The following is a 14,054-nucleotide window of genomic DNA, read 5'->3' on the forward strand; positions in this document are numbered from 1 at the left end:
ATATCCCCCCTTCAATGCCTTGTATTTAGTTTGTGCATATTTTTATATACCTATATTACATATACTTAAGTGTTGTATATGCTTTTACCTTTGAGGGAAGGGATTGTGTATGTGTGCCTGTAGCCTCAGATATAAATAAAATATTTGTAAAGCTCCTGGTACAGTGCCTAGCACATAGTAGGCACTTAATCAATGCTTTTTGATTTGAAAGTATGAAAGGCCCAGCTACTTTGATCAATACAATTATCTCCAATCTTCATAGAAAGAACTGGTAAACTCTGAAGACAGATCTGAGCACATATATTTTTACTTTTATTATTTTTCTTGCTTTAATTTTTTTTTGCAATGGCTAATGTGGAAATGTTTTGCATGACTTCATAAATTTAATGGATATTGTATTGTTTGACTTCATAATGGAAGAGGAAGAGGTTGGAGAGTGGGAGAGAATTTGGAACTAAAAAGAAGAAAAGAAAAGAATATAAACTAAAAAGAAGATACTCTTTCCTTCTTCCCTTCCCCAGTGTCTGACGCACATTGGATACTGAATAAATGCTTCTTCCCTGAAACTTTGTGGTAATTGTTCCAAAAACTAAACTTAGACCATTCACCTTGGTTTATAGTTTTAATTAATTTTTTTTATTGCAACAGTAGCTTCTGAGTCACAGATAACTGCAGTCCATCAATATTCGGCTACGGGGTAACAATTTTCCCGATAAATACTTGCTGCTGAGTGTCTTTCATTATAATGCTCAAAATGAAGGGCCTGTTGAAATGCACAGGAATGACGGGCTCAGAACTAAGGGTCATAATTCTTGGACTTGTGGCAGCAGCTGCTACAGTACCATTTTCACTCACTTCAAGTGTTGCCTTGTGTAACACCTAGTAGAGGAAGGAAACATATTGTCACTCTGGGTAATGAGGAACCTGTTGTAGCTGAAAGCAAGTCCATAACAGAATACCAGGATTAGCCTTATGCAAGGGCAGAATAGGAGGGGGTGAGACTATGTGGGATTTCCAGAACATGGGGTAAGTCCTCATCAGCTAGCTTTCATAGACTTAAAATTCACAGAAGGTGTAACTAGAAGGAATCCAAGAGAACATCTGGACTCATTCTCTTGGTGTGCAAATTTGGAAGTTTAAATATGTAAATCTTCTTGGGATTAATTATAGGTGAATTAAAGTAATGACTAGGGATGGGGAAGGGCAGTGAGGAGGTACTGCAGCAGATAGAGTGACAGGCCTGAAGTCAAATCTGGCCTCAGACACTTACTAGCCATGTGACCTTGGGCAAGTCACTTAATCACGTTTGCTTCAGTTTTTTTCTTCATTAAATGAGCTAGAGAAGAAAATTGCAAACGACTCCAGTATCTTTGTCTAGAAAACCCAAAATGAGACCACAAAGATTTGGGCATGAAAGTGGACAATAACAAGACTTTTTTCCATAATTGAAGATGAGGTTTAAAAATGTGGATTTTCTTGGAATTAATTTCATATTTATTTAAGCAATGACTAAGGATAGCATTGAGGAGAGAGAATATTGGAAGCCTGGATATTTGAAGGGTGCTGGAGGAGTCACAAAGAAGGAAAATAAGTCCAGAATGGGACAGCTAGGGCCACAAAAGACCATTTTTTTCTGTTTTATCATATAGAGAAGTCTATCCCAAAGATCATTTCTAAGAAACAAGCAGTAAAAAAATGAGAGGAAAAGGGGGTTGCATTTTAGGACAGAATAGAACAGAATAGAATAGAATGAGTAGAATTATAGTGAAAGAGAATCTAATGAAGTTTAGAGGTTATCTAATTCTATTTTCTTTCTTTCTTTCTTTCTTTCTTTCTTTCTTTCTTTCTTTCTTTCTTTCTTTCTTTCTTTCTTTCTTTCTTTCTTTCTTTCTTTCTTTCTTTCTTTCTTTCTTTCTTTCTTTCTTTCTTTCTTTCTTTCTTTCTTTCTTTCTTTCTTTCTTTCTTTCTTTCTTTCTTTCTTTCTTTCTTTCTTTCTTTCTTTCTTTCTTTCTTTCTTTCTTTCTTTCTTTCTTTCTTTCTTTCTTTCTTTCTTTCTTTCTTTCTTTCTTTCTTTCTTTCTTTCTTTCTTTCTTTCTTTCTTTCTTTCTTTCTTTCTTTCTTTCTTTCTTTCTTTCTTTCTTTCTTTCTTTCTTTCTTTCTTTCTTTCTTTCTTTCTTTCTTTCTTTCTTTCTTTCTTTCTTTCTTTCTTTCTTTCTTTCTTTCTTTCTTTCTTTCTTTCTTTCTTTCTTTCTTTCTTTCTTTCTTTCTTTCTTTCTTTCTTTCTTTCTTTCTTTCTTTCTTTCTTTCTTTCTTTCTTNACACAGTGGACCAAGAGATGGGCATGAAGTTGAGAGGATCTGGTTTCAAATCTGGCCTCAGATACTTTTCCTTGAGCAAGTCACTTAACCCCAATTGTCTAGCCCTTACCATTCTTCTGCCTTGGAACTGATACTTTTAGTACTGATTCTAAGATAGAAAATGAGGTTTAAAAAAAAAGAGTGCTTTTCTGGTCCTCTTTGCCCTCCCAACTACTGGTGTTTCCCTCTTGGATTACTTCCTGTATACACTGGGTATATCTTATATGTTTTCATCTTGTCTGCACCATTAAAATGTAGGGCAGAGGCTATGTTTTCCTTGGCATGAAATAGCCACTTACTTAAGAAATGCTTGTAGCTTATTTCCTTGAATAGAGTTGTTAGCTATTAGTCATCCTATGATCATACCTTTTTTCCATAAATTTAGAGCATTTTATTCCTCCCTTAGAGATTATAGCATCCAGTGCCTGCTCTAATTTGTCTTCATCTGGCAGAACTAAAATTAACCAGGCATTCCCCTCATAGGGCAGCACGACCATTGAAGAAAACAGTTCGTCCTCACGGTGGTAGTACAGTTCTTCTGTTTTAATCATCATTGGCACTTGAACTGTTGTGTTTTTATCCACATAAAAGTCCTGAAGCTCAGTGTGGTTGGGATCAAAAGAGGTCTCCCAAATGCCTGTAGAAACAAGGAAGAAATCATTGTGTAACCTTGTGAATTGGGAATGCTGAATGTCTGAGCATCCAGTTAGTGTTGAATTGAGTTCAAAGGAAACATTTTTATCAAATGCCCACCATTGACTAGAATGCCAATCTTAAGAGAATCCTGTGCTGGGTACTGGGGGAGATAAAACACTTCATGGGGATTACAATCTAAAAGAAGAAGCCAGAACATTCCTATCCATACAAATAACTGTATGCAAAATATGTCTCAATAAGACAAAGAAGTGCCATCAGAACTACTTGAGTTTCCTATTTTACACTGTGGGGATCAAAGAGAGCTCCTTAGAAATGGCCTTAAGGTCTGTGTCTTAAAGAATGTGTAGAATTTTCATGGGCAAAGATTTCAGGGGAAGTCTTCTAAACTAAGAAGATGGAATGAGCAAAGGAAAGCATCAAATGTATAAATTGTCCATTTTGTGAAAGCCTCAAGGAAACAGAGGAAAGGAGAAGGAAATGAGGCTGTAAAGGGAGTTTGGAGCAGCAAAATGAAGAGATGGTGGTTTTGAGCAATGGGATCGATTAGGCACAACTCCTACTTTCTTGCCAAATTGCCCCCCCCCCTTTCTGGTTAGCTTGTTGTAGCTTGTCTGTTCTGTTCTGTACTTTGAGTTTAGATCTCAGTAATTTCCATAAAACCATGCTGGCCCAAAGAAATAAATTTTATTTGAAGTTTCTAAGTAGGGACAAATAAAAGAGAAAGTTCCTTATGCTATAAGAATGAACATTTAAACTGTGGCATTTGAGGAGGTTGTGGAAGAACCAAAGTCCATTTTGCTCAAGTAGTGAAATATCATGTCTCAAAACAGCTTAACTAATGAACATGGCTAAGAACACAAGTGGTATACTTGCCCATAGAGAAAGGCAAAGCTGAGGGATAGACTCTGGTAATCATAGTGAACACAGCACTGACTTAGGACCTCTGTCCTACTTGGAAAAGCACAAAACTACTAGGATGGGAATGAGCTTCACCAGTGCCATCTTGGAGAACATATGGCATGCATGCCATAGGCAGCACTCAGAGCCCTCTCTGCGGGCATACCTATCAGCACAGCACAGAGTTCACCAGAATTTGTTACTAGAAAGTCAGAGGCAGGCAGAACTGGGCTGCTCCTCTCCCCCTCTCCACTGGAGCCTGAGGACCTCACCCACCCCTCTGCCCAGTAGCCCAATGGGAGTACTTCTTCCCTCTCCTATCTGGGGTAAGGCAGGGTGGGGAGGTACATGGTTTGGGCATTTGGTCTTTAAAAGGTTCCCCATCACTGCACCAGTGAATTGCTATTAGTGCCACCTCTAGAATAAAATATTTTCTTTACCTTAGAATTTAAGGCTTTTCTTTCTGATATTACTTAATATTATTCCTCTTCAGATAGTCTATGCTAACCAAATTGAACTCCTAGATATTATTCAAAAGAAAGTATTTTATCTTTTGATTTCATGTCTATGCCTAAAATTCATTCCTTTATCACCTTTACTTTGTAATTCATGGAATTCCTCTGATGGGAAATTTCCTCATTCTTTAATGTATTCTCCCTCAAATAGCTCATTTAAAATTTGCTTACATGTCCTATCTCCTATCAGAATATAAGTACCTTGAAGACAAGGTCTATTTTTCAAAAAATTTTCTTTATATTTTTAACAATTAATACTAAGTCCTGCACATAGTAATACTTAATAAATGTTCACTGGGTTAAATTAAAGACTAAATGACAACAGAATTACATTCTGGTAGGGTTTTCTCTGATAAATAACAATATTTATGTAGCCCTACTACTTATGTAGGTTTAGCACCTTCATAAAAGACAGTCCTATGACTCTTGGTTGGCTAGACATCTTTTGAGAGAGAACAGAAAAGGGAGATGATGCCAAGTGTAGACTTAGAATGGCACACACTAGACCCTCAGGGGCCATATTCATATGGAGGAAAGCCAACACCTTAATGTTTTTCTTGATTCCTAGAGCTTTTGCTCCAGAGACTGCTAAGAGTGGACTCACTGGGTGAGATTGTTCTTACCCAGCTAAGATTTCATCTAACTCATGGGTAGTAAAGTCTCCTAACTCTTTTGTATTCTACTGCCTAAATGAAGCTATGTGCTCCCCTGATGACTATTTTACCTACTCACTTTGATAAATATATTTGCTTGATACTCAGGACTGGTTTTTTTTTGTGTAATAAGTATATAATAATGTGACTTACCCAGATGATATTAAGCATTACCCTCCAGATGTGGAATGGAGCTTCTCTGTCTCTCCATCTCTGTCTTTCTTCTTACCTGTCATCCCTCAATCCTGGTTATACTACCTAGCTGAGGTAGGCATACGAGAAAGGAATTTCATTTTGACCAGAGAAAGTGCTCCTGAACTCCTCAAATAATAATTTCCCTATATGCAATTTTTCAAATAGCTGACACAAATAGATATAATTCCATATCCAATGTCCCTCTTAAAAATAGAATGTTGAGAGAGTGCAGCTATGACTATCCTCCTCCTCCCTTCAAAGGTAGAATTCCAATGTCCCTGGAATTGTGGAATGGGGAATTTCTATATCTGTCTTTATGTATCTGTGTTACATGTTGGCTGCCAAGTCTTTGTTAGATTTAAGAACAAAATATTTCCAAGCCCCAACAAATCAGAAAGATTAGTGTCTATTTATTTTGAAGTGAGGCTTTTCTGATTTACAAAGATATTCATTCTGTTACTTTTAGATAATGAGCTTTGCCCATGTAAACATGGATATACCCATCAGAAACTAGTATTACAGGATTCAGAATTGGAAAGGACCTTGAAAAGGTGGGCTTATTTTACAGAGAAGAAAACTGAATTCCTTAAAGGTGAAATGATTTGTCCATAGTCATTCCAGGTAGTATATATAACTGTCAGGATTTATCGCATACTGTAGTTACTTAAGAAAGGAAAGATTATAAGGCAGGGAGAAACTCAAGTTAAAGTGTATTAAGTTAAAGTATATTAAGTTAAAGTATCTTGGCTCCTTAGAGTCAGTCTGGAAAAAAATTAAAGTTAAAAATAATTAAAATAGTTTATCTGAAATTAAAATAAACACAACTTTCAAAGATAATATAGATTAACAGGAAAATTTCAAAGCAAAGCTATAATTGCATAAATTGAGATATAGGCATAGTCAAAATAGGGCCTCAGACATTTCCCAGTGGTGTGACTCTGGGCACATCACTTAACCCCCATTCATTAGCACTTATTGCTCTTCTACCTTAGAACCAATGTATAGTATTGATTCTAAGACAGAAGATAAGGGTTTAAAAAACCCAACAAAAATTAAATGGGAACATGAGGGTAATGCTTAAGCATATATGGAGTCTTACCGTTAAAGAAAATGTAGTTTATGAGAACCATCACTGTGTTAGAGTCTAGAACCTTGAATAATTCTGGAATTTTCCCATGTGTTTTCTTATCTACATAATCATTAATCTGTTTCTTAGCATCTTCTGTATCTGTGAAGTTTGCAGCAAACACTTCAGCTCCATATAAGTTTCTGATTTCATCTAAGAACCTCTGAAGAGGTTGTATATGATCATCAATAAAGAGGCCATTGCCACTTTCCAGCTGAACTTTGCCTTCAGTAGTGTTGAGTTGGTGGAAAAGAGCTTGGAGACCTTCATGGATCTCCCTCTCCTGCAGCTTTGTGAGATCAAAACCAAGGCCCTCCAAAAGGTTAGTTAGGGTGGCTGTTCTGGCCCCTAGGGAGAGCATGGCAAAGGAAGTGGCAATGCTCAAGGGAGAGAAAAAGACATTCTTTTGAGGATTTTCAGAAACCAAGAGCTTTAACAATCTTCCAGCAAATTCTGAATTTGCTGATCTTATTTTGTGGTGTGCCAGAAGACTCTTCTCTCCAGTGTCAGATTGCTCCTGGCAGAAAATAGCTTTTGGAATCCAGGTCACTAACAGGAACAAGAAGAGGGTCAGCTGCATTTTCCTTAGGAACATTTCTAAAATAAGATAAAAGAGTTAAAACATCAGTCTGTTTGTTTACACATCTGGCTTATGAAACATGGATGTCTGTGACTGAACTCTGTACAATATTGATACACACATTGTCTTTTGGATTTATTGAATGCTAAAAAAAGAAGAAATGGCAACATCTGAAATAGTTAATTCTTCAGAGAAGAAATGGAGGCAGAAATGTACTTAGAGTAGAATGGCTGGGGCTTTGTCTCTGACCCAATAACTGAGGAGGCACTGATTCCTTCTTTCTGTGGTAAGGAGTCATGCCTTGCCCTCTCATGCCCCTAGGTAGTTAGAGTGGAGTGACTTCAGGAGGGAGTTGAATGTATGCATTAGTAAATATTTAACAATTAGCTCTGTAAAAAATATGCAGGACACATTTTAAAATTTAATCTGCTGGGGCAGCTAAGTGGCTCAGTGAATAGAGAGCCAGGCCCTGGGTTCTAGATACTTCCTAGATGTGTGACCTTGGCCAAGTCACTAAAGTCTAACTGCCAATCCTTACTGCTCTTCTGCTTTTGGGGATTGAGGTCTCACGGTCTGAAAAGACAAAGTTCTGTTGACCCCTGATGTCAAGTGAGGTCCAGGGTCTGTTCCTCAGCTTCCACGTTTCCCACCAACAAAATTGTTGATGGAGGTAGTAATCTTTTCTCCCTTTCCCAGACAGAAAAAACATGTTTTATCAGCACCTGTTTCTCCCCTTTTCTCAGTTCCTGTTATGTCCCAGGTTACTCACACCTTCAGTTCCTCCGTCAAGGCTTTTTTTCTCTCAAGGCTATCATTGTTATGAGAAAATTGCTTGAATTTCCATGAGAAAATTTCCTTGTGGTTTTTGTCTTTATAAACTTGTGTATTCACTTAATAAACTGTCAGTCAATTGTCATCAGCAATTGAGCCCTTCTGACCCCAGACTTTGTCTTGTCTCTCTTTTCCCTCACCCTTACTCGAGGAACTCTGGATTAAAAGGGGCTCTATCATTCTGCTTTGGAACTGATACTTAGTATTGTTTCTAAGACTAAAACTAAAAGTTAAAAAAATTGTCAGTATTTTTAGCATTTTGTACACTAATTTCTGAAGTATAAACAATAAGCACAACAACAAATCAGTCTCTGATTTGTAACATTTGCAAATTTCCAGGTTAGCATTTGCTATTTTCCTACTGAAAATTTGCCAATTGGCTCTTATAAGCCTATATGAGACACCTCTGTCAAAATCCTGGGGATTAGCATCACTTGTAATTAATGTTGGGGCAGGAAAGGGTGAGAATGGATATGGGGGTCATTTCTGTGTCCTCCAGATGCCAGGGAATAGGTTTTCTCGGGGAGGTAGAAAGACATTTCTTAACTATCTTTATAACATAACTTAACTAATGCTCTACAAGCAGAGGCTTTTTAATTTTGTTGCTCATGATTTGCAGTCATGTCTGATTCTGCATGACCCCTTTTTGGAGTTTTCTTGGCAAGGATACTAGAGCAATTTGCCTTTTTTGTCTCTAACTCATTTTACAAACGAGGAGACTGAAGAAAACAGGGTTAAGTGACTGAAGTGTTGCACAGCTAGAAAGTGGCTGAGGCCAAATTTGGACTCAGATCTTCTACATGCCAGGAGCAGCATTTTATGCATTGTGCTACCTAGTTGCCCCTGTAAGAAATAAAATGGATATAAAAGGATAGATTAAAAAATATTGAGGTTTTAAAAGATTTGTTGGTAGCCATTAGAAAAATGAAGACACTTGTCATATTAAGAGTCATTTTAAAAGACCGCCATTAACTCTGTCACCATGCTGCTTCAGCTGGAAAGAGAGGAGTGCCAATCCTGGCACTTCCTTTTTATTCTTCTCTCTATGTTATTATTCTTCCTGCCTAAGTGATTACGCAAATGGAATCATGGGAAATATAGTTTGAAAAAGCCCTAAATGTCCATAGGAAGGGACCTCAAATTAGTTCATGGACTCCCAAATTTCTAATACCACACCCCAAAGCAGAGGCTTAGGCTGCTAATATTGTTGGGCGGACCAGAGGCAAGTGGCCAGCAGGGGCTTTATGTTCCAGAGAGATCATGGGAAGGGACCTTACAGGTCATAGAGTTTAACCACTTCATTATATAAGTCAGAAGACTGAAGGCTACACAAGTGAAGTGACTTACCTAAGGTCACATAGGTAGTAAATAGGAAGTGATAAAGCTGGGATTTGGGAGTATCTCCTTTGACTTGTAACTCAGTGCTGTTTTTGCTGGAACTTGATGCCATCCATATCAACTGTTGTGAGGAAGATTATTTAGTTATTATGTAGGAGACCTAACAGGAAGGGCTGGAGAATTCCAAATGGAATGGGGAAGCAGGAAGTGGCTTGCTCTCTGAGGCGGACTTCCATGGTAGTTGGGACAAGTTGCGACTGACCCCAGGAGACCTCAGATTTCCAGAGATCCTGAAGGAAGACTGACATTTACTTGTGGGAGATTTTGGTAGAGACTATTAATCCCAACCTGAGTTGCAGGTTAACTTGGGCTGGATTAGCTCCCAGAATCTACCCACCTGAAAGAGTACAGCTAGTGGTCCCGGAGGAGCTGCAACATCACTGGAGTGTGTCAGGACTCTGCTGTGAGGATTCCCACTCAGTCCTGCTATTCTCTGGACTCTGTCTGGCTTAGGTCTCAGATGAGTGTAGATAAGTCCCTCCCCTGACCCTGTGGTTTGCCCTTAGTCTGAAAGTGTAGAAACCCCCATTCCCATCCTTTACCATAGATTCCTTAATTAAAATTGTTATAAACTCTTGCCATTTGCCTGCTAGTCTCCATAGGCCCCTTGTCTAGGTGGTGCAGAGTGACAATTAGGGCCTAACTGCCACTTCTGTTAACAGATAATCTCCTTAGCAGTTAAACCCGGTCTCCCTACCTTGTTTGGTCCTGCCTTCTGTCATTCCTGTCTTCCTCACACCCCACTGAGCCCACAAGTAATATTTAAGACAACTCCCCTGGTTTTCCCCATAATATAGCTCAAGGGCCAGCATTAGACTGGAGACCATCCCCTCATCTCAATTAGGCTGTGGAGGCAAGGGGAAGGTCAACCTCAAAGCAAATTCCATAATTGGGGAGGATGGGAAAGGGGAAACAGTTCAAGAAGTACAAGTTTGGGGAATGGAAACCCCATCTTAGACCATGCCTTCCTTTAGAAGCCTCTGCTTCACTTATGCCAGGAACTTTTCCTTTCCCTCAGAGTTTTGTGCTACCAAGATTCTCAGACTTTCCTGTAGGATAGAACCTATGGTAGAGAGAAGTTATTCAGTTACTCAGTCCTGTCCAACTCTTTATGACCCCTTTTCCTTTCAGGTCTTCTTGACAAAGATTCTGGAGTGGTTTGTCATTTCCTTCTTTAATTTGTCACCATTTTACAAATGTGGAACTGAGGCAATTAGGGATTAGATGACTTGCCCAAGGTCAAATGGGGGAAACCAGAGTGTTTGAGGAGATATCTATGTGCCTATTTGAAGTAATAAAGTCCCAGGTGAAAGAATGAGGCGGAATGGAAAACTGGAGAGTGTCCAACTCCTTGAAAAGGGAGTTGGTTGATATCATCGCATAGGATGCAAATAATGTAGAATCAAAGCAGAACAGAAAAAAGAGGGTGTATAAATGTTGATGTGAAACTGTACAACAAATTCTACATATTGTTTTTAAACTTTTCCTACTTGTCTGTGTTTTTATTGACTTCTGTAACTTTTCCGTACATTTTGGAAAATTCTTCAATGACCAATTTTTCCAGGTTTTTCTCCTGTTTTCTTCTGATAACTTTATTGTTACTCTTCCTTTCCTATAAAACTCCTGACTCCCAAAAAATTGAAAGAAAAATAAATCCTTTGTAATAAAGATGTATATTCAGATAAAATAAATCCCTGTATGGGAAAATACACAAATAATAAACATCCATATATGAACATATTATTTGATTATGAATATAGATTTATAGTGTGGCTCCTAGAGGAACAGAGGTTGCTGAGAGCTGGTAATGGAGGGAGAATTTGAAATAGACAGTGAAGAGCAAGCTGTACCTAATTTTCTCCTTCCCCTGACCCAGTGTATAAGGAAACCTGAAAGAAAGGACATAAAATTCTGGATACTGCCAGAGATAGCAGTATCTTTCAAGGGGAGTCAGGCAATGGCATACTGGATCTGGCTAAGGTGTCAAGAGCCAAATGTTAAAATTTCAGTGTGAGTATTTATACCTCAGAAATCAGCAAATGCTACCAATCAGAGATTAGTTTGTTGTTTTGTTGATTGTCTAGCTGTAAGAAAGAGGTGGAGAAAATGCTAATAATTCAGGTTAAACTTAAAAGTGTGTCCTGAATACAATATTTTTTTCAGCAAGCTGGTTGTTAAACATTTACTAACATACTCCTGGATCCAATTGTGAGAGGTCATCGTATAAGATAAAGGAACATAGAAGAGGACTTGTAGACAGTACTTTGACAGGGAAGGAAAGAGCAGGTTGGGACTGAGGTGAATGGGGATGAGGAATGCATGGTAGCACAGGGAAAAGATCTTTTGCTTAGGAAGCCTGAAACTATGAATCATAGCCACTCAGAATGAGAAGAGTTTGTTAGTTGTAGGACAGGGCATTTTTCACTTACCTTTGTTCTTCAGTTGCCCCTGGTGCCAGAATTCCTAGTTAAAAACTCTGGATAGAGAAGAGAAGTCAGGGATAAGGCTTAACATTTAAGCAAAACTGTTACATTGCTACAAAGGAAGATCTATCTTTTATCCTGTCCTTTATCATCCAGAGTACACTGACCGTTTGTTTTCTCTTCTTCCAGGTTTATTTGTAATCTGCTTTCAGAGGATTCTCATTAACTGAAGTTCAAATAACTGGAAATAATTTAACTCCCCTCCTTCCTTTCCAATAGTATTAAAAAAAATAAAATCGTTACCTCCTGTCCTGAAATCAATACTGTGCATTGGTTCCATGGCAGAAGAGTGATAAGGGCTAGGCAATGGGGGTCAAATGGCTTGCCCAGCATCACACAGCTCTCAAGGGGATTTTCAATGAACCTGGATGAAAGATCAAGCTAAAAAGATAACTAAAAATGGAATAGCAAGTTTTTCACTCACTATTCTCTAACTTCCTTTCTAGTTCCACAAATCTAGGATTCTATCACCAGGCAAAACATGGCCAATATTCAACCAGCAAAAGAAGGAAGTTGGTGATAACCTATAGAAATAAAACAAGAGATGGTTTTCCTGTGTTAGAACTTGGATCTCAAATTTGGCATGGGGGAAAAATCCCTACTACCACTAACAGAATGAATGACAGCTATGAGCTATGTACATTTGCCCTAAAAGCCAAAAGGTACCAGATCTTCTTGTGCAATGCTTGGCAAAATTAATGTAGAGATATTCCAATACCATTTTGGAATCATTGTAGTTAGCTGAGGAAGTCAGAAACAGACTATTGCTTAAAGTCCCATTGGGGGAGGTGGAGGGGATAGTGGAACTTTCCACTGTTTGATGTGATCTTCTTGACTAAATGTAACCTGAAATATTTGAGGGGGTTAGGGTCCCTAGAATACCTTTAGTCTAGCTCTGCCATCTTTCAGAGGATAAATCAGAATTTTAGAGAGATGAAGTAACTTATTTTTTTCATTAATATAGATGAGTCAAGGGATCAGAAAATTTATGCATTTCACCTTGTGATTGGATACTGTAAGATTAAAAATTAATATCCAAATACTGAAAGTATTATATTTTTATAAGAATTTATTAATAATAACTTGAAGAAAAAGGAAAATGATAGCCTTAACAAAGAGAGAGTTGCCTGGTCCACGAAAAGGCAGAAGAGAGAAAGAAAAAGGCGGGATTGCAGCAAACTTATTTACAAAATGTAAGGACACAAATTAGGGAATGTAATTCATAGAATTTTGGGAAAAGTAAAGGAATTCTGGGGAACGTAGTCCCGGGGTACACAATTCTATTTACACAATACATAACACACACACACACACATATCTTGGCTTATTTGGCTCTTTCTGGTGCTCTGACTTCAGGTGCTGACCTACCAGTCTAATACCCTATTTTGTCCTGTTACTATCTTTCATGAAGAGAAGTAATCTGGGTTTACTTCAAGGAATATGCTAGCTCAGAGTGGTTCATTGAATTTGATTCCATAGTACTGCCCAAGACTCTGAACACTTTTTTTGTATCACTAAGATTCCAGCTAATAATAAGAGAAAGGGGACTTCTTGTCTTGATGAGATTAAAAACCAAAAAAGGTTCTAAATGGACTCAGCATTGTTTGGCATGTTTTAGTGCTCCCAAAGTACTTTACAAATACTCTCTCATGTTAGTCTCACAATAATTATGCTTTCCATTTTGCAGTTGAGGAAACCGAAGTGGATAAAGGTTAAATGATTTGCCCAGGGTCACAAAGCTAATAAGTGTAGGAGGCTAGATTTGAATTCAGATCTTCCTAACTCTAAGTCCAGCATGCTATCCACAGGACCATTTAACTCTACACACTTTTTCTTTCTTTTTTGACCCTTTTTCATTTCTTATCCTAAATTGGTCAACTTTCTTTAAAGATCAGGAAATCAAAAGAGATGATGTATGTAAATCACAAAGCAGGGAAAAAACAACAGATCTATTGTTAGTATTTTTATTTGGAGATTTATTTTTATAGTCCTCATGGAGCCTTTTACCTGGAATCTGTACTTTGGGTCACTTCCTTGTCTAGTTTTTGGTAATATTTTACCCCTTTCCTTCCCCCCACCAACCTACAACTTTTCCCCTTTCTTTTCTAAGTCTTTGCTGCAGTTGAAAAGGACCATATAATTTTAATTCTGAGGTTTCCTCTAACTGAATTCTAGAAGTTACTTGTCAAGTAAAATATGGCTCCTATACCAAATTATACTTCTATAATGTATTATCTTTGCTAATGAAATGAAATTCAAATCCATTCCAAAGATAATTGTTTTATGTTTGTTTTGTTGAACATCTACTAAACCATTTTGTTTATCAATTAAGTTTTCCTTTAATTGACCTACTCTTTGCCTT

The 14,054-nt window shown here is 37.8% G+C and overlaps 1 protein-coding gene across 1 annotated transcript; it reads right to left on the bottom strand.

Annotated features, from left to right (window-relative positions):
• Positions 1-2,695: 2,695 nt before the first annotated feature.
• On the bottom strand, positions 2,696-11,686 carry LOC123235663 (alpha-1-antiproteinase 2-like). The gene is made up of 3 exons (XM_044661863.1): positions 11,639-11,686; positions 6,374-6,997; positions 2,696-2,994 (listed from the first exon to the last, which is right to left on the bottom strand). The coding sequence occupies exons 2-3, from the start codon at positions 6,993-6,995 to the stop codon at positions 2,696-2,698; spliced, it is 921 nt and encodes a 306-aa protein (XP_044517798.1). The 5' UTR covers positions 6,996-6,997; positions 11,639-11,686.
• Between the last annotated feature and the right edge of the window lie 2,368 nt (positions 11,687-14,054).

Source organism: Gracilinanus agilis, chromosome 2, assembly GCF_016433145.1.
Source record: "Gracilinanus agilis isolate LMUSP501 chromosome 2, AgileGrace, whole genome shotgun sequence".
NCBI lineage: Eukaryota > Metazoa > Chordata > Mammalia > Didelphimorphia > Didelphidae > Gracilinanus > Gracilinanus agilis.